This window comes from Bufo gargarizans, chromosome 8 (genome assembly GCF_014858855.1).
Source record: "Bufo gargarizans isolate SCDJY-AF-19 chromosome 8, ASM1485885v1, whole genome shotgun sequence".
In the NCBI taxonomy this organism is placed as follows: Eukaryota; Metazoa; Chordata; class Amphibia; order Anura; family Bufonidae; genus Bufo; species Bufo gargarizans.
The window spans coordinates 178789218-178816218 of NC_058087.1; the positions used below are offsets into that span (position 1 = coordinate 178789218).

Genomic DNA, 27001 nt, shown 5'->3' on the forward strand with positions numbered 1-27001 from the left:
CCTTTATGGTGTCAGAGCCTAGGCCCACCGAAGGATCCTCTGGTGGGCCAGTCTGACCCTGGTGCCATGTGCTACTATATTACAATTCTCTAGAATTGGGGTACGTGCACATTGCCATATGTATTTTGTCATCCGCAAAATACGGATACCGGCCACGCATTCTGCATTTTTCGCTGGTCCCATTGTCAAAATGCGTATTTGTCTGCAAAACAGCCAATAGGAAATGTTCTATAATTTGCAGGACGGGGACATGGATCTATGCATGTGCTGTCCATTTTGGGGGGTCATACAAATGAATGGGTCCACATCTGGACCAAAAAAATGGATGTGGACCAAAAATACAGTTGTGTGCATGAGGCCTTAGGAATAGTACCATGTCAGGCAGAAGAGCTTCTTATTGTCCCATAATGACTTGTGACGGTGGCCTGGATGCCCCAATCTAAAGGTAACCCATGCCTGGTGGTCAGTCCACGCATTAGTGCAGTAGTATTGGGCTCTGTGGCTCACATCAGATATAATACACCCATCACCCAGTACACAACATCAATGCCCCAGGTTATCTGAACCAGCGTCTACACGTCTGTGGATGGTTTTCAATGCTTACTACTGAGCCGTTGTCACCCGTCATTCTCTGGTTTCTGCACATTTATGACTGATGCCTCTTGTGTATGTTTAATTCTATTTCTAGATGATTTACCTCACTGCCTGGTGTCCACACAATACAAGTCTTTTTTTTGTATTGCTTTTATGATATAGTATTAAGAAAAGTTATCTGTATCTTTTTGTCCCAAATTTTAACGCCGATTTTACCTGTTGACCTCAGTGGCTATTGTATTTGCATTCACTGTGCAAGTATTTGACGGTTCCTATGCAGTCCTGTTCCCTACTTTTAATTTGAGTTTTATTTTTGTTAGCATGTGTATAAATGAGTCACATGTTTTATAAAATAAAATTACAATTTTTTTAGCCATTTGTGTTCCTTGGAATGTCTTGCATTTGAAAGTACAGTAATTGCAGTTTTTCTGTATTTGTTAAATAATTTCTGCTGTTGAATAACAATAATTTTGAGCTGTAAAAACCAAATCGGGTACATCGCCAATCGGCAAAGGGACTATCATACATGTCAGTCATACGTTCTGCTAAATAGTACCTTCTGTAGCTAAACATTGTATTGTACGTCTTTTTTAAATGGGGTTTTCCAAGGTTTTCTCGTTGACCTATCTTCAGGATAGGTCATCAGTATCTGATCGGTGGGGGTCTAACACCTGGGAACTCCGCTGATCAGCTGTTTGAGAAGGCAGTGGTATCACAGCGCCATTGCAAAGCACGGCCGCTATACAATGGACGGCGCTGTGCTTGGTAAGCTGCGAGAAGGCAGCGGCGCTCTCAGCTCAAAACAGCTGATTAGCGGGGGGCGCGGAGGTTGGACAAGCCCTAGAGGACAGGTTATCTGGAAAAAAAAAAAATCTTGGAAAACCTTTTTAACCATGTTTAAGTGCATAATGTTGCTGTCTGGCCTCGTGTGTTCGGCAGAACCTTGTGCACAGAGACATATGCCGCCATATAGTGTTTCTGTACAGTACCATATTATGGGGATATTTTTCCTGAAAAGCAAGGTTTATATCTCCGTAATATGGCATCTCTTGCCACTTTTTTTTTTCCCCCTTTAAATTTTCTGTTCCCACAAGTATCAACCAGAAGAAAAATCTCATTATGAAATCTGATGCAGAAATGTTGTGCGGGCTCAGACTTCTATGGGTACCATACAGCATAATACATCCATTAGTGCATCAGACATACCAAACCTGTAAGGATAGGTTCACATTTGTGGCCAGATTCCAGCATATGCAGGACACTGCCAGTGCACAATGGGTCCCATTCACTATAATAGGGTCCGTGGGGGTCTCCAGCATGAATACTGGCGTTTTGCTGGACAAAATTCCACTGCATGTTTTTTTTTTTTTTTTTTTTTTTTTTTTTTTTCTCCTCTCTCCACAACAGATGTGAACCTAGCCTAAGAGTCTGCCTGGTTTAATTTCTCTAAAATATTGTGTTAGAAAATCACTTTAAAATCCTATCTGTCACGGAAGTGTCCGGAGTCATCTTTAACTGGAACTTGTCACATTGAACGAGGCGTGTGATCAGCAGGTTACAGAACAGGAGGAGCAGAGCAGATTAATAGCCAACATCATTTATTGGTCTGAACCTGTTCTCTACGGTCCTATAAGTGACTGACCTCTGTTTCTGTAAGTACAGTCAGACATGGAAGGCCATTTTGCATCAATAAATGATATACTGAACCTTGTCCGCAAAACTCAATACCTTGTAATTTGACGTCAAACAGCCTTCCATGTATGACTGTGTACAGAAATGGAGGTCAGTCACTATAGGACCGTCCACTGGACTCCTGAAGAGAGCAGGGCTTTACACCAATAAATGATATAACCTTTTATTAATCTTTTCCCACAAAACACTACATCAATCTGCTCAGCTCCTCCTGCTGTATCACCAACCGATCAGACATGTTTAATGTAACAAGTTCCCTTTAAGATATATTTAAAAGGGGCAATTAAACTTGGACTGCTGTCTTGGGGTAGCCCGGGACACCACCTGCACTTCCTACGCATGATTATTGTTCAGCTGGAAATGCGCTAAAATCACTTTTACAACAACTTTTGTTTGTTGTTGTAAGGTGAAGGTGATCTTGGGCTCTGTTCACATCTGCATTGCAGAATGTCATTGCATGCAACACTCGTTTTTTTCCTTCTTTCAAAAGATAGGCTCCTTGTTGCAACCTGACTGACCTCACTAAGGGCTCATGCACACGAACGTATTTTTATTCCGTTTCCTTACGGGTCCGTATGAAGAACCATTCGTTTCAGTGGGGCTTGAAAAAAGCAAATGACTCCGTGTCCGCATGTCCGTTCCACAAAAAAAAATAAAAAAATAGAACATGTCCTATTCTTTTCCATTTTGCGCACAAGGACAGGCATTGTTACAATGGATCTGCAAAAAAAACGGATGCAACACGGACCTCAAAGGGATGCACGGACCGCAAAATACGTATGGTCGTGTGCATAAGCTAATAGTCCATGGAGTCTGACTGATGCAGCTGGTGTCTGTCATATGACAAATGTGAACAGATCCTTACCTGGTTAATCCTGGCTCTCAGCTTGGGTATGAAGTGCAGGCTGCAGCCTCCACCAGCATTAGTGACTTCACAACGCACAAATCTATGTGACTTGTCTGATTTAGTACGGATTTTCATGTATGTGTGTTAATAAATGGGAGCATCATGCAGTATAGATGGTTTCAGATCCTCGGGGCTCTTGCATATGAGCACATTACACTTCATTGCATGCCGTAGATTTTGAAAGACTGTTCCAAAAAGTTTTCCCTTCTCTCAGATCTGCTTATGCCTGGAGCCGCACTTTTGCCATCTGCTTTAGCCCTGACATATAATGAAGCAATTACATAATAAACGCTCATTAGCAGAACTGACCCTACTGAGGACCCATAGTTTGGGTTAGCTTGGCCTTATGCACTAGTTTTTGCAGCAGGAGGACTTGTGATGGCAGATGGTTCAGTTCTCCCCTAGCGATGGGGTTAAGCACAGAATTGGGCAACTTGAGTTTGGTGTAAAGGTGGTCACATAGCCTAGACGTATTTGGTCAAAATATAAATGTAATAAAAAAGAAAAACTCCTATATAGACCCTAAATCCAGGGCATACTTTGCTTCTGTTACTGTCATTTCCATTGAACTCTAACTCTGTGGTTCCACTGAATGAAGTGTTGGGCACAAGTCAATAGTATTTTGTCTTACCCTAAAAATGTGCCAGTGAATCTGCCTCCTTACTAGCCACTGCATAGGATCCCCAAAAAGTCCATATGATAGTAAATCACTTGGATACATTTATTTCATGCACAGATGTCTTAGCATTTTTCCCCCTCAAATCCAATAATTCTGAAAAAGGGCATTGCTTTAAAAAAGTCTGCCCCCCCCCATAAAAAAATAAAATAAAAAATGTATACAGTATCTCGAAGAAAAGGCCAAATTGGTAGTTTAAGTTCTTAATCACTAATGTGTGGCCATTTTTAGGGAAAATCCACTTTTAAGAGGACCACTGCTACAAATATCTCCACTCAGCTGACTATATTGGGGCAGGTGCATAAATGTAATTTCCTGAATGACCTAACCCAATTAACCGAATTCGCCAAAAATCTATTTTAAAATGTATTTATAAGGCAAATGGTCCCAATGGTCAGAAAAAAACTTGGTTGTATATAATGTGTGTGTATTTAATATACAGAGAGAGAGAGATATCTCATATTATTTAAAAAAAAATAAAAAATTTTTACATCCTGCTAGATCTTTTCTGACAATTTAGGAAACATTTGCGTAATTACATTTTTAAAAGGGGATTTTTGGTGAATTCCATTGGCTCATAATGATACAGGTCAAATATACATCGCCTGGAGTTCAATGGTAAAACCGTTCCCAAAGTAATAGCAGAGTCTTGGGAACCAATGGGATCTTCTCTATGGGTCACAATGGTGAATGGCTGTTTCATCACTACCCTAATATAGTCTGCAAACTTGCCTTCCTTTAATATACAGTGAACCTTGCCAGGTGAACCTTTTTTTGTGGGTTTTATTCTTTCTATTTTTTTTACCTTCCCTTCCCCTAAATACATGTGAATTATTCCCAACATACAAAGTACACAGCAACAGAAAATAAAGGAGCCAAATGTAAACCTCCGTATGCCCATAATACATACACATGCAGTGATTTCTTCACAATGTACAATGGATAGAAATATCTGTCAGTGAAAGATGAATTGCCAATGCAAACTGTTCCAAAATGTTTTGTCTGATGAACTGGTTATGATTCTGATGTATGGAAATAACTGTCATTGCATTTGTGTCATTACTGTAGAACTTTTGTTTTATTGCACTTTTTTTTGGTTTTTAATACTTGAACGTATTTATTTAATTTTCCATGAACAGATTGATGACGCTTCTGCATCTATATCTCTGGCCCAGCTTTCTAAGGTATATGTATACATATTACTGTTCCATTCTTTTTCAGCTTTCTGCCATTCTAGTATTTTTTTTTTTTTTTTTGTGTCTATGATATTTCCTTAGTGCAGGGATTTTTACTTAAAAACAAAACAAAAAAAAACACCAACGTTTTGAAATGGGATATTTGCCGAGCACAGTATGCCTCCACACACACCAACCAGTTCTCAAGGAGAAGAAACTGAGGTGTTGAAGACATTTGATTTTCAAAGTTTTTGAAATTTTTGATACCCTTTTTTTTTTAAATTATATTTAGAAGACTTAAACCTATGGAAGAAAATACGGTTAAGTGTTTGCGTTGGACTTTAACCTTTCTTGTTATGCGTTTTAATGGCACTTGCCAACCTGGCGCCTCACGTGTTACTTTGGAGCATTATCCTTGTCAATCCTCAATGCTGAAATACTCTGGCATCAATCTCCATCTTATTTTTGTACTTATTGATGTGATACTTGTATTATGCCTACGGTTTTACAAATGGTGGTAATTTGTACGATGATGAAGATGCATAAGAAATGGCCTGATGTTGAAAGTTGATATCAATTAATGTAAAATGAATATTCATTGTAATAAAAACAATTGAACAGTTTGCCTGGTCTGTGAGTGAGTGCAGAGCCCATCCACTGTGCGCTGGTTAATGTTGGAGACTGCCAATTAAACAAGCCGTACTCACCCATCTGTAGTCACGGGCCATGACTGGCGAGATAGTCACCTCATGTCGCTGTGATCTAGTCCATGTTTATACCTGCTTTGAAAAAAAAATAGAAAATGTAAGACCAAGGAAAATTGGTACAACCATTATGATATGGAGAGGGCGCTGCTAATGAGGCTACTTTCACACCTGCGCTTTCCTTTCCAGTATTCAGACCCGGCAGAGGATCTCAAAAGCGGGGGGAAAAGGCTTCAGTTTTGTCCCCATTCATGGTCAACGGGGACAGAACTAAACTGAACGGAGTGCACCAGAATGCATTCCGTTCCAATCACGTAACTGGAAACTAATCAAGACGGATCTGTCATAAAACACAATGTAAGTAAACGGTGATAGATCCGTTTTTTCGGACACTGGAAATAAAAATGGATCTGGCTCCCACTGACTTACAATGGATTTAGTGACAGATCCATCTTGTTCGTCTGGGATATAATACAACCGGATCCGTTCTGTACGAATGCAGACGGTTGTATTATATACCGGATGCGGTTTTGCTGAATCCATGCAGGTTCCAGCAAAAAAAAAAACCTCAGATGTGAAAGAAGCCTTATAAGCATGCATGTCTGCGCTGTCCACAGAAGTAATTGCTCTATTAGTTCTGTCTTTAGAGCCAGAATGTATTATTGGGTAAGTTTACATGCCGTGGATGTACGCTGCTGAGAAATGTACCAAACCCGTGTGGCCAAAGCCTTAAAGTGTATGTCCACCTCTGAGCACAGTTTTGTGCTAATGTGTTTCTTAAAGGGGTTGTGTCATGTTTAAAGTGATCCCCAATCCACAGGATAGGTGATAACCGTCTGATCGGTAGGGTCTGACTACGGAGATCCTCAATGACCATGAGAATGGGGGTCTTATATAGAGCAGCAGGTTGCGCATGGCTGCTGTCACACCATTCACTTCTATGGGATTGTCCAAGATGGCAGACTACAGCAATCGCCTGTCTCTGCCAATCCCATTGAGAATGAAAGGAGCGGCAGCGGGGGAACAGGACCCTCGTGATCAGTGAGGTCCTGACCTCAGTGTATAGGGGATAACTTTAGAACTTGGCACAACCTGGTCAGTTATATCTCTGTAGGGATATGAGCTTAGATTTTTTTTATTTATTTTTTTCATACGCTCTGTGTAGCTGTAGAAGTGACATGATAAAATTCTTGCTCCCTAGACGGAGCTTTTCAATGTAAACCACATGCATTAAACTCACCTTAGGGCTGTTTCACATGAGCGGATGCCGTGCGTGACATCCGCTGCGTGAATGACAGCCAAGACCTGATGCAGACTGCAGAGGCACGGAGCGTTAACATGATTGATAATGCTCCGTGCCTCTCTGTGATCTCTTTACTACAAAATCACGGTGACAACTTTATCTCACTGTGATTTTGTAGTAAAGAGATCACATAGAGGCACGGAGCATTATCAGTCATGTTAATGCTCCGTGCTTCTTCTGTCCATCGGGTCTTGGCTGTCATTCATGGAGCGGATGTCACGCACGGCATCCGCTCGTGTGAAACAGCCCTTAGTGTTGTACCAAGCATACATGTGTATGGCCGGATTGGGAGAGGCCGCCATGTGCTGATGGGTATCTCATGTATAGCTAGCCCAACTCACTAATGTCTTCTTGAAAGTGGCTCTAGGTTTTCAGTTCACACATGACTATCTTTAAGGGTTTTTTGTGGTCTCTGCAGCAGCACAGGACTTGTATCATTTTGCTGAGATACCTTTGAACATCATTTTTCATAGTTTACTTTTGTTCTGATTGATATAAAAAGTTAAGCAGAATTGCATATACTTAGGATGCAAAAAAAAAGTTTCTCGATGTATTCAGAATTCTTCAGGTTGGTCAGTATTGTGCTGTTACCTATTATCACTATCCTTTGTTGCAGTGCATTCTGGCAGACTGTAGGTTTATTCCCATGAGTCTAGTCTACAGTGTCTGTGGTCTACCTGTCCCAGAATGCAAACCGTGCTCTGTACAGAGTGCCAAACCTGCAGCTGTTACCAGGAGCTGAAGGCCATTGTAGAGAAATGTGAAGAAATCTCTGAAATGTAGAGGAGTATAGGAGGAGTGTTAACATTGTAGACATGAGAATGATCTTCGAAGGTGAAGGTGCACTTCAAATACTTCAGAGCATGTTCAACTTGATTTGAGATTGTGAATTTCCACCTTTTTAGTCTGTGCTGATTTAATTTCCTAATATATCTTTATCATGGCAGGAACTTTTTTTTTTTTTTTTATAGTTAAAGGGCATCTGTCAGAAGATTTGTACCTATGACACTGGCTGACCTGTTGCATGTGCACTTGGCAGCTGAAGGCATCTGTGTTGGCCCCATGTTCACATGTGTCCGCATTGCTGAGAAAAAAGAAGTTTTAGTATATGCAAATGAGCCTCTAGGAGCAACGGAGGCGTTGTCGTTACTCCTAGAGGCTCTGCTCTCTCTGCAACTGCAGTGCCCTCTGCACTTTCACAGGACCAGGCAGTGTAAATGTGATCACACCTGATCCTGTCAATCAAAGTTGAGAGAACATGGCGGGTGCATGCCTCTAGGTGTAACGACAACGCCCCCATTGCTCCTAGAGGCTCGTTCGCATATATTAAAACTTAAATTATCTTAGTATCAATGTGAGCACATATGGACATGGAACAAACACATCTGCTGACAGATGACCTTTAGATGTTAAAATCCTGCCTGCTAATAGTCGCTGCCACATGTTCAGGTTTTTTATGCCGTTTTTAAAGCCAAAATCAGGAGAGATTGTATTGAAGACAGATGCTACGTCTTTTTTTTTTTACATTTTTTATTCCACTCCTGATTTTTGCTTCAGAAGGTGTGGCCATACCCTCACTACATACCGTTATCAAATTCATTGTATGCCCTAAAGGTATGACGGTAATCCTGGAGGACCTAAGAACGACACACCGGTGAAAGGTGGACATTCACTTTAAGGAACTATGACTCCTTAGGACTGGCGTGGCTTTAGGGTGCTCATTCTACAGTTTCTAGGTTTACAATTTGACCACACTTTAATGCCTTGATCAATACTTGGGAAACTGCCTTCTATCTGGTTTGCTGTACCCATTTATTTGTCATGTTCCCTTCTGCAGTGTAGGTATTAACCTTTCTAATGCTGATAGTCATGGCGTATAGGAGTCTAATGGTGTCCCACATCTCACCTCGGACTGAGGGGCATATGACGGCGTTGAATGTGTGCGTGCCTGGTTGTGCTTGGGCCTTCTGCGTCCTTTTCAGTTTTGACTAATTTTTTCTCCTCCCCAAACAATTGCCTGTTAAACAGACCGCCAATCTGGCTGAAGCCAATGCTTCTGAAGAGGATAAAATCAGAGCAATGATGTCTCAGTCTGGCCATGAATATGACCCTAGCAAGTAAGTCCACAGCAGCCATGCTCTCCGCAGATCTCTGTTCTGACCGTGTTCTGGTGGGTTGAGATAACCATGGGTTTCTCCTTCTTACAATTTCCTTAGCTACATGAAGAAGCCTCTGGGACCGCCGCCTCCAACGTACACTTGCTTTCGATGTTTAAAGCCCGGTCATTACATCAAGAACTGTCCGACAAATGGGGTAAGTCTACAGCAGCAAAGAAGGCTCCAAGTCCCGGCGCACCCTGATCTATAGATCCTATTCCAGCCCTCGTATGGCTCACCTCTGCCTTGTCTTAGATCCTTCTTGTGCTTTCTATTGAAACAATTTTTTTCCCTCTGCAGGACAAAAGTTTTGAGTCTGCTCCCAGGATAAAGAAGAGCACTGGGATTCCTCGCAGCTTTATGGTGGAGGTGGAAGATCCCAATATGAAGGGGGCTATGCTTACAAACACTGGAAAATATGCCATACCAACCATTGATGCGTAAGTTTCCCTGTACCTGATGTAAACTTAATGGTTTGAGCGGGATTTGAAGAAAATGTTTGCTTTAGGCTACATGCACACAACCGGATGTGTGTTTTTGCGGATCCGCAAAAAAAAAAGGGATGCCATCAGTTTTTTTTCATTTTGCAGATCCATTGTAACCATACCTAAAACGGACAAGAATAGGACATGTTCTATTTTTTTTTTTTTTTTGTGGGGCTACGGAACAGACAAAAAAAAAGGAACAGAAACTAACAACGTTTGTGTGCATGTAGCCTTATTTACCCACCAGAAATAGCGCCAACCTTGTACTTTGAAATGATGATGGGTGCGGGTCCAACATCTAGGATCTCTGGGGTCCTGAGAATGAAGGGGTTATATGGCTGATTTAGCGCTGTGATCTCGTTACTGACTTTCCCTGTATGTCTGTGCCCTGACCACCCACCCTGTCATTAAAGTGTCAATGGGCCAACATTTCCCCTCATAGCTGGGAAAAATGTAAGGGCTGCATCAGGACACCAGTCCCGGCCCTACTGCTGATCTGTGGGGGGTCCCAGAGGTCAGGCACCCATGAAAACAAAGTGATATAACATATCCGAGAAATGTACCATCAGTTTGATATCGATAAGATGTAGCTACCCCTTTAAAGAGAACCAAACATTGCCTTTATTAACCCATTCTTCTTATATTGCAGTGTGGCATATGCTATGGGCAAGAAAGAAAAGCCTCCATTTCTACCTGAGGCTCAGTCGTCCTCTTCTGAGGAGGAAGACCCCGTCCCTGACGAGCTGCTGTGCATGATTTGTAAAGATATGATGAGCGATGCAGTTGTTATTCCTTGCTGTGGAAACAGCTACTGTGATGAATGTGAGTATAGCGGCGTGTATTACACTGCACCTTCACAGCGTTTCTTTGCCTTCTCTCAAGGGGAATAGACATTTTGTCAAGTGAATTAACACTAATCACTAGGTGAGTCAGCGGGCCTTGTGCCGTGTCCTATGCTGCCTTAGGACACCATGTTTAGACGTGGCCACAGCATATTACAGGACAATATATGTGTCTGGGGTTTTAAAAACGATGTTCACATGTAGCAAAGAAATAAGTATTCCTCAGATTTTAAAATCTGCAACACGCTCTTGATGATGCAGAAATGCCATACATTTTTACAGCGGATTTGCTAGGTATAGGAGTGAATCCACAGCCTAAGGCCTCATGCACACGACCGTGCTGTTTTTTGTGGTCCGCAAACCACGGATCTGCAAAAAACGGAAGGTGCCCGTGTTGCCTTCCGCAATTTGCGGAACGGCCGCCGGCAATATAAATGCCTATTCTTGTCAATAGGACGTGTTATACATTTTTTTTAGCGGGGTCGTCCGCATCTTTTGCGGCCCCATTGAAATGAATGGACCTAAACAACGGTCGTGTGCATGAGGCCTAATTCACACTTGGATTTTGGTGTAGATTCACTGTGAGATCCACGGGGTAAGACTTGCATATGTTGCCATTACCCTTAACGGTTTCCTGTCTTGATGGTTCATAATGTGTTCATTAGCATAACACAAGGCTGAGTGTAATTGCTTGTATTAATGGAGGTGTCCAGGCTCTAAATACTAATGACTTTTTTCTCAGGATCGGTCCTCATCAGATCGGTGGGGGTCCGACATTTAGCGTTCCATTCGCTGTGTAATGGCCATTCTGGGGTACTGCCGTATTGAAGTAAATGGGAGCTCAGCTGCAGTACTCCCCACAGCCACTACATGGCGCATTAGGAGCCTCCTGCTTCCAGCTCCATTAATTGTGTTATTTCTGGTGGTGGTGCCGGGTCCTCACCAATGTAGCACTGATGGCTGATTCTGAGGATAGGTCATCAATATCTAGAGTTCAGATGGATAGGTCATCAATATCTAGAGTCCAGACAACCCCTTTAAGGAGATTTGTGGTGTTTTTTTATAAATCAATTTTTTTTAAACCCACTTCTAGGTATCCGCACTTCACTACTGGAATCGGAGGATCACATGTGCCCTACATGTCATCAGTCGGACGTCTCTCCTGATAACTTAATCGCCAATAAATTCCTACGTCAGGTACTACAACAACTATACGGATGAATGCCCGAGGGTATCCTTCTGTCCAGCATTTACAATACAATTAAAGGAGTTGTACAAGATTAGAAAAATGAATTTCTTCCAAAAACAGGACCACGATTTCAGTGGAGCTGAGCTGCATTGCCACACACAACTGTAGAGGTGGTGTTGCTTTTGGAAGAAAGCAGCCATTTTGTTTTCTAATTATGGACAACCCCTTTAAATTGGGCAACATTCTGTCTAGTGATCAGCCCAAGAAGCAAGATTTTTTTTTCTTTTATGACTATCGGTGGTCTGTAGAATTCACCTGCTCATTTCTATATGCTTTCCACAGGCTATATAGAGTATATTTTTTTTTTCACATGTAATTGCTGCATTTGACTTTCCTCATTACTGATTCTCTATTTCACTGTTTTTAGGCTGTGAATAACTTTAAGAATGAAACCGGTTATACAAAGAGTATTCGTAAGCAACAGTCTGCCTCCCAGCAGCGCCAGCAACAGCAGGCGGCACAACCACAGCGTAGCACCCCGCAGCCAACACGTCCAGTGCAGTCTCGCCAGCAAGATCCTCTTATAGCTCCCACTACTGTAGCTCCTACTCCAACTACTGCTCCTCAAAGCACTGCTCCTACCACATCTACTGCACACAGCCCTGCACAAACCAGTGCACAGCCCCAGCCTGCGGCGCCCTCTACAGAGCCTGCCTTGCCTGTACCTGTCCAAAAGGAGCGAGAGAAACCAGAGCCTTCTTTTCAGTAAGTCTGTGCTGGAAAATTGCTGTTCATTATGTAAACTTTAGTAGCGTACATAGTGTCTAACAGAGGGAAGATTTTTTGGGCTAGGGATTCTTTTAGTCGGCACTGAAATTATGACATAATTAGATTCCAATATTTTAATCACTCCTGGAAAAAAAAAACTAGTGTATGAGCTGAGAGAATTATTAACTCCCCAGTGAATCCTATGAGTCACCAGTTGGACATACCCGTGTCTGTTTTACCTATAGATACGTTTTCTAATGGTCTTTATTATCCTTTGTTAGTCATGAAAAGCGCGAAGGATCTCGATCCTCTTCCACACCTTCTGCTCCGGTCACATCGGCGAGCAGCTTGCCATTGCCCAACAGCCTCCACTTAGGAGACAAAGTAAGTCTTTATATCACTGCACCTGAGCCAGCTTTATTTTAAACTGGAGCTTCAAAAATAGTTCTAAACTTTTTGCATTTGTTTTAGGGCTTCCACGTTCCAGTGCTTGGACAAATGCCACCTTCTACTCACCACCTTCCTCCTCCAAGTAAGTACTGGTTAGAAAGCTGTGAATAATGAAGACCTAGTGACCCCACACTTGTATTTTCTTGTTTTTTAGGTCATATTACCAGGTGTATGAAAATGGGTGTGTAACTTTCCTATTTGTGTCCATATTACAGGCACACTGAGGTCCTTTGGGTTTAAATGGACTTAGATCTTCATAGGAGGTCTGGGGAGGGCTCACGGGGAACTTCAACTGGCTGCCCAAAATGAAAACGTTTTCCCCACCTTAGATGTTTATGGTATATCCTGAGGATTTATGCCATAAATGTCTGAGACACAGGTTCCACATCAAGGGACCTGCACCTATGGCTTTCACGGGGGTCCCCCAACCCGTATCCTGCCTGGTGAGGCAGCTTTCAGGTCCAGGCAGATAAGGACAGGTGGCTGCGCATTAGTGATGACTGAATCAATTCGTTCGAATCAACTCATTTATCCAGATTAATTGACACTTTTTAAGGAACACCCGCACAGCTCAGGACGCTTCCCTGCCGGCAGATTAATATGGCTGCTCATATGCCACGGTCTTGTTAATCTCGTGCGTGCGCCGTTACTCTTATCTGCTCGTGCGCTGTGATGTTTAAACAAATCGGCGTCAATGAATTTGCATGCGCCACTGAACAAATTTAGTTATCGTTTGTGCATGCACCACTACTCGCAGTAACGGCACATGCACGAGATGTGCGACCATGTTTATCTGCTGGCACATTAGTTGTCTCTGTAGAGGGACACTCCCTCACTGACTTAAATTTCGTTTAAATGAATGATTCAATTTGTACGAACATTCACTTATCCTTACTGCACATGTATGTACTCTTGCTTGGCTGTTTCCATAGAGGTGAATGGACCCAGCAGGTTGGAGGTCAGGGGATTCACATCGACCAGACATTTATGGCATATCCCTTTAAAGGGGGTCTGTCTCCTACTAAATAAGTAAGCATACCATTATGTGGGGTAGGTGCCCTAAAACATAATTATACCTTTCTTGTTAAAATCCAGTCCACTGATCCCAAGAAATGGCTTTATTTTTTTTATGCAAATTAGGTTTTCAGCGTACCGTGGGCAGGCCGCTCTGTTTGATGCACCGTTACCTCCCCCTCCTCTTTGACAGTCCCTCAGATTTCAGGGCTGGTGGCACTGATGATGGGGGGAGCTGTGTGCACCAAATGCAGCAGACCTGACCATAGTGCATCCAAAACTACTTACATAAAAATAAAAAGTATTTCTCAGGATAAGAGGACTGAATTGTCACAAGAAGCCCTATGGTTACGTTTTGTGGCACCTTCCCACGTGGCAGTATGCTTGCTTTGAAACTATTTTTGGAGGTGACCGACTTCATTTAAGCAAACAAAACTTAGGCTAGTTGTACACTAGCATTTACAGATCCGGCAGGTTGTTCCGACCAGGCCTGACCCAGCCTGAATGCCGTCCATTACCTATAATGGGGTTCTGCGGTGACCCGGCCTTAATCCAGCTTCCTATGCCGGAACAGCCTGTTGGAAGACACTGCCGGCAGTGTGAAACAGGCCTTAGCTAGCAAGTTATTAATGAACATAAAGGATGCATGTATGTAGTTCCTGGCCTACTGCTGTCTGTTTTTCTGGTCTAATATCTGGTTTTCAAAAAATGTACTTTTTTATTTCACAGCTCCACTGATGAGAGCCAATATACCAAGACCTTCTGGACCAAGACCGCATATAGGATGGGATGGGTTAGTATTGAATACTAATTTAATATGAATACTTTAGCCTCATTAATTTTAGCCTTACATTTTCTGCCTGTGGCTTTATAAAGCATATGAATATTATATTTTTTGGAGCTGTAGCTTTACAGAAATTGTATATGTGGGTGGAAATAAAGGCAAAACTATTCCTTTAGAATGTTCACTATACTCGTCATTTAGTGTGATTACGTTTTAAAAAAAATTTATTTTCTCTAGTCATAGCCGTGGCCGTCACCCTCACAATGATCGCCCACCAAGAAACCAAGTGCCGTCTTTGACATCGTCGGGTCCTGTATATGTTCCACCTCCGACACCTCTGTTCCCTCCGCCGCCACCCCATGGTCTTCAGTTACCTCCTGGCGTACCACCACCTCAGTTTCCACCACAGTTCCCACCTGGACAACCTCCTGCTGCTGGCTACAACGTACCACCCCCAGGCTTCCCCTCAGCACCTGCTACAGTGTCTGCCCCATGGGCCAATACAGCAGTTCAGGGAGCACATGCCAATGCCATTCCTGCACCGTCCCTGGCACCACCCCTCTCTAAAGAAGAGTTCTATAGAGAACAGAGACGACTAAAGGAGGAGTAAGTGTGTTTTTTTTTTTGTTTTGTTTTTTAAGTTCAATTATAAGAATTTTTAGATTTAGAAATAAAAAAAAAAGTGAAATATTGGATTAAAGTAATATATTTCATGGTAGTTAATGAATTCAACTTAATGCCTATTTGTAATTGAATTAGGTAAACTGCACAGTGAGGTAAAGTTATAGGGTATAGATGGTATCATACAAAGATGTAGTATATTGCACTGTCTATATTGCCTCTTACTCCGCATTACTAAAGACGAAACAGTACAGTCACATGCAGCAGGAAAATCCACTTTGCAGGCGGTTTTTTAGCTGAAAGGCAGAGCAAAAAGCGATTCCGTATCTGCACAGAAAATTTCCACAGCATGTGCGTAAGATTTGTTCAAATCAATTCCAGTGTGCATGCACGCCTATGTATATAAGAACAAAGTCAGCAGGACCAGCTAACTTATATGTGTGACCGTGTGCTGACTCGCACCCAAATCTTAGTTCTCAGGGAGGTAAGCCACCACCAGGGGTGTCTGGTTGAGGCTTATTACATTCTCTCCATTGGGAACACATGCACACACAGTTGAGCCCAGCATATTTATATAGGGGAGTCAGGAGGAATAGTTGTCGGCTGAACAAGCTCCGTTGAAGATGTTTGGGCTCTTTTACATTAAAGTGTGTGTGAAATGAGAAAAGATACCGTAATTATAAATCATATTGTATTACTGATGATTCTGTGATAAGACAAGATCCTGAAACCGAACACTTGAGACAACTATGCATATAGCTCTCTTTTCTATCATAAAGACAGCAACTTGCATGTTGACTTTTTTTTTTCCTCTTTTTTTTTTTTTCCTCCTTTTCTTGTAATCCTACGTTTTCCTTCAGAGAGAAGAAGAAATCGAAACTTGAAGAATTTGCTAATGATTTTGCGAAAGAGCTGCTTGAATACAAGAAAATTCAAAAAGAGCGGAAGCGTTCTTATTCCAGGTGAGAAAAGAATATAGCATGACCTGTATTTTACTATTTTTTTTTGTTGGGGTGTATTGCAATTTTGTCATCCCTTGCGTTGTGTGTACATTTTCAGGATTTTGTCTATCACTGCCAAAAAACATTAATTATCCATACCCCCACTCCGTATTTAGTGCAACTGCATGTACCTGACCTTTTCTAGGAATACCATTTGCATGCTTTAATAGTGTAAAATTTTTATTTCTAAGGCTAGTTTCACACTAGCGGCAGGCTGTTCCGGCGGTTGAACAGCCTGTGGGATCCGTCCTGCCGGTAGTTCACGTGTGCCCCCGGACTGCCGCTCTGTCCCCATTGACTATAATGGGGTTGTAGTTCCGGCGGCAGCGCACGGCGAGAGGCAGCCGGACTAAAAGTACGACATGCAGTACTTTTAGTCCGGCTGCCTCTCACCGTGCTGCCACCGGATCTCCACCCCCATTATAGTCAATGGGGACCGAGCGGCAGTCCGGGGGCACACGTGAACTACCGGCAGGACGGATCACCCGCTGGAGTCCCCTGCCGCTAGTGTGAAAGTACTCTAAGTGTGAGGAGTCACTTAAAATGAACCATAAAAGAAATACATGCTCTTGCTCTTTTCATGTTTTTCTCTTACCTTTGATAGGTCTAAATCTCCTTACTCTGGATCATCATACTCTAAAAGTTCGTACTCTTACTCTAAATCAAGATCTGGTTCTTCAAGGTCACGCTCATATTCTCGGTCTTTTAGTCGATCGCGTTCTCGGTCTTTTTCAAGATCTCCTTCATACCAGAGGAAAGCCCATGGAAAGGGGCGTACTTACCGCTCCAGGTCCCGGTCTCATGGATATCCTCGGTCCAGGTCAAGATCACCATACAGGAGATTCCATTCTCGATCTAGATCCCCACCCTACAGACCACCTTCTCCTGCTAATAAGAGACTTCTTCAGCAAGTTGAAGGGGAACGTGATTATGCAAACCGCTATCGTGAATTGCCACCCTATGATCTCAAAGCGATGTATGGCCGTCAGCCGGATCTGAGAGATCCTTATGAAAAGGAGGCCTACAGAGAGTGGGAACGTACTTACAGGGAATGGTTTGAAAAGTATTATAAAGGATGTGCATTGAATGCCATTCCAAGACAGAGGTCGCCAATCGGTAGGGAAAATTTTCCAGAAAACAGATTTCTTCTTCCACCACAGACTCGAAGAGATCATTCGCCTTATCGTGGTCATAGAGAAAATTATCCTGCACCTTTACTACCCCGGCTGCGCCCACCTTTAGTTGGTGGATATCAGGAAAAACTACTGCCACGTGATGCACACATGAAGGACACTAGAAAATCAAAGGAAAGAGAACCTTTTGTCCAATCTGGCGACTCGAGGGCAAACAAACATAAGAAACATCGCAAGAGACGGAAAGAAGAAAGCGAAGGTTTGCCTAAGACTGGAACTGATGGATCGAGAAAGCACAGAGACCCGCATGGGGATGATGGCAAAAGAAACGAACATATGTTTGTGCCCACCAGCAAAGATGATGCCACCCCAGTTAGAGATGAGCCCATGGATGCCGAGTCTATTGCGCTGAAACCTCTTTCTGATAAAGACAAACGAGAAAAACCAAGAGTGAAAGTCGATAAAACTAAACGTAGAGCTGAGGTTAACCAGCCCAAGAAAGAAACTTTATCCAAGGTAATCAGGATTGAAAAAGCAGGGGACGGAGAGAAAGCTAAACCAAAAGCAGGGGACGGAGAGAAAGCTAAACCGGCGAGTGATGAGCCACCACCGAAGAAGATCAAAGATGAACTGCAGAAGAACGACAATTCAAAACATGTGTCTAGCCAAAAAGACGATAAGACTATGTTGCCTCGTAAAGTCCATCTCAAGGTAATAAAAGAAAATCAGGAAAAACAGTCTAAAGAGGAGAAGAGCAAAAAGGACCACACAAAAGACACTAAGATGGACAAGCCAACAATTAAGGAAGAAAAGGCTAAAAAGGCAGCAGAGAAACCAAGAACAGCTGAGTCCAAACCTGAAAAACGCAAGAGAAAAGTTGATGACAAATCTGCAGAAAAGGAACAGGAAAAACCAGCTAAGACTATAAAAGTTGAGACTCCTGAGGCTCCAAAACCTCCTGCTTCTAAACTAAAATCTGAGGCAGAGGTTGTCAAACCCGAGAAGATTCCCGAGAAGGACAAAGCAACAACTGTGAAAAAGATTAAACTGAACCGTGAGACTGGGAAAAAAATAACAAACACGGAAACTGCTGCTGGAACAGAAGAAGCACAAGACAAAAACGAGCCAACAGCCCCGGCCAAACCGAAGGCAGAACGTGTTAAGGGAAAAGTACGAAAGAAGGTACTTGCTCCTGATGGATCTGGATCCACCTTGGTCGACTATACCAGGTAGGAATGATTGATAGCATATATTGGAAGGGGATATTTTTTTGATCATAAAGGAATTCCTTGAATTGCTGACATATAATTTGCACCTTTGTAGGATCGTACTGGGTACTTAGAAATTAATTGTGAAGTATTCTTAAAGTAGGCACAGTAGAGGACATTTAGAGGAACTGGTAGATTCAAATAAAGAAATATTAGGCTATTTTCACATCCTATGTCCTCTCGGGCTGTTTTGGCATAAAATGCTGGGAACTGGACGGACAAAAAACCGCTGCGTGCAGCGGTGTTTGTCCAGATCCTGGCATGTTTGCAATGTGGGGAACTCTATGCCAGAACAGCCTGCCGGAGAAGACAGACTGAGATGTGAAACTAGCCTTACATGTTATTGTGAATAAATATAAAGAAATATGTGACTATACATGTCAGCTCTGTATGTATATGGTTGTGTAAAGCTCTAGCAACCAATGCCAGGTAGCTGCTACGAAGATGCACATAATCATGGGGTTACTATATAGAAATATAAATTGTGGGTGACATTTATGAAAACTGATAAAGAAAATTGGCTTAGTTGCCCATAGCAACCAACCAGATTTCATTTTTCCGACCTTCTTTTTAAAAGGAAAAGTGGAATCTGATTGGTTGCTAGGGGCAACTAAGCCAGTTTTCTTTTACACCTGTTTTGATAAATTTCCCCCTTATTTCTGCAAATGAAACCCAGGCAAATCCAATTAGACTTGTTAAGAAGTGCTAACTTGCTACCTATATGTTGGCGATTTAATGATTTGTATTTATTGCATTTGGGTATACGTCTTCACACTGTGCTAGTTCTATTTCGTTTTTACTAATTTATTACATTTTTTTTAACAGCACAAGCTCCACAGGTGGGAGTCCTCTCCGGAAAGCAGAAGAAAAGCAAGACAACAAAAGAACGGTTATTAAGACCTTAGAGGAGTATACCAATGATAGTATGGAACCAGCAGAAGATGTCATCATAATGATTCAAGTTCCACCGTCAAAATGGGACAAGGATGAATTTGAGTCTGAAGATGACGATGCTAAGGACTCGCAAGGAACATCGAATCCTGGGAAACCAATGAGTGTTGTATCCAAACCAGCATCTACTGTAATTTTACCAGAGAAAGAAGTGAAGCAGGGAAGTGATGGAACGCCACAAGATGCCAGATCAACCAAGGAAACCAATGTTTCCCAAACCAAGAACAGATCAAAAGATAAAAATAGTCCTGCAATTGACAAGGACTCTTCCGATAAAAGAAAAGGAAGTTCCCAAAATGACAGCAGTTCTGACCGCAACCAACAGTCCTCAAAAGAGAAGTCATCTGAAAAACAGGAATCAGGACGTGGCAGTTCCAACAAAGACGTTACTCCCACTAGCGAGAAGAAGTCTGATCGTGGAGACAGCAGAGATAGAAAACAAGAACATGAGAACAAAGAGAGGGATAAGAAGGAACATGACCGAGACCGAAAGACCGAACATGAGAGCAGAGAGAGAGACAAAAAGAATGATCATGACAAGAGGCAAGACCACGATTCACGTGACAGAAAGCCTGAACACGACAGTAAAGATCGGGAAAGGAGGCAAGAACATGACGGCAAAGAACGGGATAGAAAACAAGAACATGAAAGCCGAGAGCGAGAGAGAAGGTCTGAGCACGATGACAAGGTAAAGAGGCCAGACAGTGATAAAAAGTCAGATCATGACAGTCGGGATCAGAGTGGTTCCAGGAGAAAAGATGAGCGACGAAAGGAATCTCCTCTCAGGAACAAAGATTCATCGTCCAACTCCCAAAAAGTAAAACCCAGAGACGACTCTAGAGAACCTAAGAAAGTTCCGAGAGACTCTAAGAGTGGCAGTCACAGTCCTGGTCAAGAGCGCAGGCCAAGGGCTGAACAAAAGTCGTCAGACTCAAAGCGACAAAGCAATACTGATCAAGTGTCATCTGACAGAAGCAGTGAAAGAGGGAAAGAGAAAGCCCCATCTAAATCAAAAACTTCAGAAGACACGAGTGATAAAAGATCATCGCACCCTAAACGTCCCTCACCAGAAGTAAAAACGGACAAGGAAGCCTCTGACAAGACAAAGGGTCCTCAAAGCCGTTCTACACGGCTCTCCACAGACTTGACCAAAGACACTGATGAAGCTTCATTTGTGCCTGATTACAATGAAAGTGATAGTGAGGCCTCTGTCAAACAAGACGACCCTCAGGAAACTAAAAACAAGGACGATGAACACACACAAGCTACAGATATGGGTAGTAGTAACTTGCCTGCCACTGGCCCAAACAGTCCAGCCGGCAGCCAAAGCCCTGGCGACTCCGGCAGCAGCAGCGTCAGCTCCACAGGCAGCCCAGACAAAAAGAAAAGGAAGAAGGAGAAAAAGAAACACAAGAAGCATAAAAAACACAAGAAGCATAAGAAGCACACAGGTAACGAGTCAGAGACTGAGAAGGGCCCGAAACACAAACACAAAAAAAAGAAATCCAAGAAAAGTAAAGACAAAGAGACTGAAAAGGAGGACACTAAAGCCAAACCTCCTGCGACCTCGTAGTGACAGCTCGCCTGCCCTCCGTCTCCTGTATTCATTTGTAAGCTATCTTGCAGTGTAAATAACTGAAAACTGTGCCACACCTAATATATTGATTCTTTGACTTTTACATCAGAGCTTTATAAAGGAAATATTTGTACAGAAATCTGTGTCTTGTGACCATATTGCAAATACTTTGGTTCTTTTTTTTTTATTATTTATCTACTAGGCATTTAGCCATGAATTAGATGAAAATGAGGGTGCTGTGAGCTTAGGGCGAGCTGTGCCAATGTAGCCTGAGCCTCAATATCTGCCCTGCAAGATCAGCAGCTTGGGATGCCATTAGATGACAGGATTGGCCCCAGTGTTTATTTTTTTTTTTTTTAAGGTCACCCCAGATACCACTTGCCTGCCCCAGATGTTCTTGAGGTTTAGTCCAGATACCACTTGCCTGCTTCTGTTTCTTTTTTCTTCTTCTTTTTTTTTTAGGTAACCCCAGATACCACTTGCCTGCCTTGGTGGGTTAACATGGCAAACGACTACAGGCGCCAGTCTCCTGAACTCTGCCCGTATGGCCCAAACAATATGTTACTACACTTTTACAAATTAGGAGCAAGGACTGCGGTCAATTCCAAAGAGTGGGAAGGAGCGTGACCTCTCCCCAAATCTGTACTGTAAATAGTGATTCCAACTTTATTATTTTTTTATACATTTCCTGATTTGTTCTAAGAGCGATCAACAAAGCAGACTATGGGAGAATTTTTTTTTTCCCCCCCATCCGTGCAGACGTGGGCATGTCATTGTGTTAAAGGACATTCACTATGGTCTGCCCACTTTTTTTTTTTTTTTTTTAACCTAGACTCTCTTATTTTTTTATATACATAAAAAGTTTGTTTGCTCAAACGACATACTTTGTGCTGATTTTGAGTTGCGTGTGACCTGGCTGCTTGAGTCTATCCATCATCAGAGCTCAAGCAACACCCTGAGAATTCGGAATGAGGCTTTGGATGTAAATGGAAAAGAAAATCAAAATAGGACACAAAATGAGTAAAAGCAACACTTTATGCAAACTACACTTGAAGGATACGTTATAATACCATCTACTGTAAAGTAAAAAAAACAAAACAAATGAGTGCCTATTTCCTTCTAATCGGCTTGTTAGCGGCGTCCGTTTTACTGCAGGGTAATCTTCCTGTGGTTGCACATAAACACTTTATAATGACAGAGGCCCCTACTACACAGGGAAATTTAATCAGTATCTCCTGCATAGTGCATTAGGCATAGGTAGCAGGTGGAGATAGGCTGGTAACAGGTTTAGGGCAATGTCTTTATTTCAAGGTGACCCTCTAGCTGCAGACGCGGGATCTGAGAAGTGCACAGTAGAGGTAGCAAGAAAACCTACTGCTCTGGATCAGGCATGTAAACTGTTCCTAAATCTTAATAATCTGCTGCACGATGCAGGGATCATATCACGAATGTGGAAGAAACAGTAAATTAGATTTTACTCTACAGACCAAGCTCATCAGTACAGACCAAGGGACGAGTCCTTACATCTAACCCTGCGGGCGCTGCTATCCATGGCTTTCTTTGCACTTTTTACCAGCTGTACAGCTTTTGGTTTGATTATTATTATTTTTTTTTTACTATCTTGTGCATTTTCCTTTTTTTAATCCTCATAAGAACTGGCACTATGCAGGGAAGGTAAAGAAATGTGATGTCCCCTTGTTTGAAACGATTTGTAAACTAGAGAATGAGCGACCCTACCTCAGATAAAGCCGTGTAAAATAATTTTTTTTTTCTTCTGTGAATAAATGACAATGAATTTAACATTATCCATGCCAATCGTCTGCATTTTTCATCTGTGAGTGGTCAGCCTCCTGATATCACTGAATTGTAGGCTGACCAGAAGGGCTCTACAGTATATGCACTTCAGTGGTGCAGCCTGAAAGCTGTTGAATATGTGTTCATTGACAGAAAAATACTGGACCCAGATAGAAAACCCAGCATGCAGTTATACCTCCGACAGGTATGTAAATGATTACAGGTGTCGTCTGATTAGACACTGGGTCTTGCCACAAGAGGGTGTAAAAGTGCTTCCCCTGCTGCCATATACAAATGCTTTCAGGGGCTACTTTTGGGTAGTGTACCTCCTGATGAGGGATTGCTGACTTAGACATGCCTCTATGACACACTTGAAAACATTTTGCCCAGTTGACAGACTTTGAGAGAAGGCGCATTATAGGACAACAGAGGTTGATTTAACGCCCTGTCTGCTGTTCTGACCTAGCTGTTAGGAGATGTTGGGAGCAGTGGTTACGTGAGGACACACACGGCGAACGGGCTCCTGACAGACCATCAGTAGAGAGGATCGTTTGATCTACCGACAAGCACGAGCAGCTCCCACAGTTTTATTGTCCACCATCCAGACACAGGTACACTTTCATTATACACCCCTGTCTTTGCCCAGGGCACTTAGCAGAAGGGAATTTGGTGTCATGGCACTCATTACATATCCTGCCATTGACAGCCAGCAGATGTGTAGTGAACCTGGACTGATAGACTGGAACCGTATCCTCTTTAGTGACCAATCCAGGTTCTGTTTGGGATGTGAGTATGGAGGCCTTGTGGTTAGCGCTTCAATACAGCTTCTGATGTGGAGCGACACACTGCTGATGTGATGATCTGGGAAGCCATTACATAAGACAGCTGGTCAACCATAGTAGTGATACGAGGGACACTAACAGCTCAGCGATATGTGCAGGACGTCCTGCCTCCACATGTGTTCCTCTCATGGCCGGGCTGACAACTGGTATTTTTCAGCAAGATAATGCTCGTCCACACACAGCAAGGGTTTCCCAGGAATGTCTCCTCCAGATTACACTTCCTTGGCTGCCCAGTCACCAGATTTAACACCAAATCCAGCATTTATGGGACCAGCTGGGACGCCAGCTTCAGCAAACTACAAGTGTGCAGGATCTACAGGCCCAGCTGTAACATCTGTGGGCAAATGTGCCACAGGAACCTGTATGCCACCAAGTCCATGTATCCAGGCTGGAGGCCGTATCCCATCCTGTATCCAGGCGAGAGGCTGTATCTAGGCTAGAGACGGCCCAACAGGGTCTAGGGGCCTCCTTTCAATTGTCCAGTTTCACCCAATAAACCTCCATTTGCTCTAATATTGTAATCACTTCCATAACTCATTACATCCGCATATACAAGTGAAACTCGAAAAATTAGAATATCGTGCAAAAGTTCATTTTTTTCAGTAAGTCTACTTTCACACTTGCGGCAGAGTGATCCGGCAAGCAGGTCCGTCGCTGGAACTGCCTGCCAGATCCGGCAATCTGCATGCAAACGGACAGCATTTGTAGACTGATCCGGATCCGTCTTACAAATGCATTGCAAGAACGGATCCATCTCTCCGCATGTCATCCGGAGAAACGGATCCATTATTTATATATATATATATATATTTTATTTATTTATTTTTTTTAATTTTTACCGCTCTGCGCATGCGCAGACTGGAAGGACAGATCCAGCATTGCGGTATTTTTAATGCATTTCAAAGTAAATTAATGCCGGATCCGGCAACTGATCAGGAATTTTGGACGCGGTATTTCCTCCGTCCAAAGGAAGTGACTGAACTGAAGACATCCTGATGCATCCTGAATTTTTCTCTATTCAGAATGCAGTAGGATAATTCTATTCTGGCCATAAGACACATTAATGGGGCAAAAAATATGGTAATTGCAAAAGACGTTAAATGTTCCCAAAGTGTGGTATCGAAGCACATTAATAGAAAGTTATGTGGAAGGGACAAGTGTGGAAGAAAAAGTACTGAGTACATGTGCATGATTATACTTTTTAGAGGTCCTACATTTTTCTATTTAGCATCCTTTTTTTTTTTATTGATTTCATGTAATATTCTAATTTTCTGAGATTGAGACTTTGGGGTTTCATAAACTGTAAGCCATAATCATCCAAATCATAACAAATAAAGGCTTGAAATATCTCTCTTTGCATGTAATGAGTATCTCATATATTAGTTTCACCTTTCATAATGCATAGATCAGAACAGCAGTTTTTAATTATATGTATATTGTTGTTAGGGTTGACCTTTTATAGTTTCAAATAGTTGGGTTTTCTTAAGGCAAGGTTACCGAAACCAAAAACATTATCATAGAAATGCACCTCACGCAGGAGGTGGTTAATGATAGATACACAGTTTAATGAATGTAACCTCAAACAAACAAGTAAAAGAAAAAAATTCACATACAGTACAGACCAAAAGTTTGGACACACCTTCTCATTCAAAGAGTTTTCATGACTATGAAAATTGTAGATTCACACTGAAGGCATCAAAACTATGAATTAACACATGTGGAATTATATACATAACAAAAAAGTGGGAAACAACTGAAAATCTGCCATTCTAGGTTCTTCAAAGTAGCCATCTTTTGCTTTGATTACTGCTTTGCACACTCTTGGCATTCTCTTGATGAGCTTCAAGAGGTAGTCACCTGAAATGGTCTTCCAACAGTCTTGAAGGAGTTCCCAGAGATGCTTAGCACTTGTTGGCCCTTTTGCCTTCACTCTGCGGTCCAGCTCACCCCAAACCATCTCGATTGGGTTCAGGTCCGGTGACTGTGGAGGCCAGGTCATCTGGCGCAGCACCCCATCACTCTCCTTCATGGTCAAATAGCCCTTACACAGCCTGGAGGTGTGTTTGGGGTCATTGTCCTGTTGAAAAATAAATGATGGTCCAACTAAACGCAAACCGGATGGAATAGCATGCCGCTGCAAGATGCTGTGGTAGCCATGCTGGTTCAGTATGCCTTCAATTTTGAATAAATCCCCAACAGTGTCACCAGCAAAGCACCATCACACCTCCTCCTCCATGCTTCACGGTGGGAACCAGGCATGTAGAGTCCATCCGTTCACCTTTTCTGCGTCGCACAAAGACACGGTGGTTGGAACCAAAGATCTCAAATTTGGACTCATCAGACAAAAGCACAGATTTCCACTGGTCTAATGTCCATTCCTTGTGTTCTTTAGCCCAAGCAAGTCTCTTCTGTTTGTTGCCTGACCTTAGCAGTGGTTTCCTAGCAGATATTCTACCATGAAGGCCTGATTCACACAGTCTCCTCTTAGCAGTTGTTCTAGAGATGTGTCTGCTGCTAGAACTCTGTGTGGCATTGACCTGGTCTCTAATCTGAGCTGCTGTTAACCTGCGATTTCTGAGGCTGGTGACTCGGATGAACTTATCCTCCGCAGCAGAGGTGACTCTTGGTCTTCCTCTCCTGGGGCGGTCCGCATGTGAGCCAGTTTCTTTGTAGCGCTTAATGGTTTTTGTGACTGCACTTGGGGACACTTTCAAAGTTTTTGCAATTTTTCGGACTCATTGACCATCATTTCTTAAAGTAATGACGGCCACTCATTTTTCTTTACTTAGTTGCTTTTTTCTTGCCAGAATACAAATTCTAACAGTCTATTCAGTAGGACTATCAGCTGTGTATCCACCTGACTTCTCCACAACACAACTGATGGTCCCAACCCCATTTATAAGGCAAGAAATCCCACTTATTAAACCTGACAGGGCACACCTGTGAAGTGAAAACCATTTCAGGTGACTACCTCTTGAAGCTCATCAAGAAAATGCCAAGAGTGTGCAAAGCAGTAATCAAAGCAAAAGGTGGCTACTTTGAAGAACCTAGAATATGACATATATTCAGTTGTTTC

At 42.5% G+C, this 27001-nt stretch overlaps 1 protein-coding gene across 2 annotated transcripts in view; it reads left to right on the forward strand.

Annotated features, from left to right (window-relative positions):
* The window catches only part of LOC122945011 (E3 ubiquitin-protein ligase RBBP6-like), a 40910-nt gene extending 17860 nt beyond the window's left edge, over nucleotides 1-23050 (forward strand). Inside the window, exons 4-17 of one of the 2 annotated variants that reach the window (XM_044303799.1) lie at nucleotides 5009-5053; nucleotides 9080-9168; nucleotides 9268-9364; nucleotides 9508-9647; nucleotides 10342-10514; nucleotides 11628-11731; nucleotides 12151-12488; nucleotides 12773-12875; nucleotides 12963-13023; nucleotides 14685-14748; nucleotides 14977-15345; nucleotides 16221-16322; nucleotides 16966-18723; nucleotides 19588-23050. In XM_044303799.1, coding sequence (XP_044159734.1) covers nucleotides 5009-5053; nucleotides 9080-9168; nucleotides 9268-9364; nucleotides 9508-9647; nucleotides 10342-10514; nucleotides 11628-11731; nucleotides 12151-12488; nucleotides 12773-12875; nucleotides 12963-13023; nucleotides 14685-14748; nucleotides 14977-15345; nucleotides 16221-16322; nucleotides 16966-18723; nucleotides 19588-21286 — 5142 coding nt within the window. In that variant the 3' untranslated portion in view covers nucleotides 21287-23050. The remainder of the gene's footprint in view (nucleotides 1-5008; nucleotides 5054-9079; nucleotides 9169-9267; nucleotides 9365-9507; nucleotides 9648-10341; nucleotides 10515-11627; nucleotides 11732-12150; nucleotides 12489-12772; nucleotides 12876-12962; nucleotides 13024-14684; nucleotides 14749-14976; nucleotides 15346-16220; nucleotides 16323-16965; nucleotides 18724-19587) is intronic. The other variant, XM_044303800.1, reaches the window with a different exon arrangement.
* Nucleotides 23051-27001: the final 3951 nt, after the last annotated feature.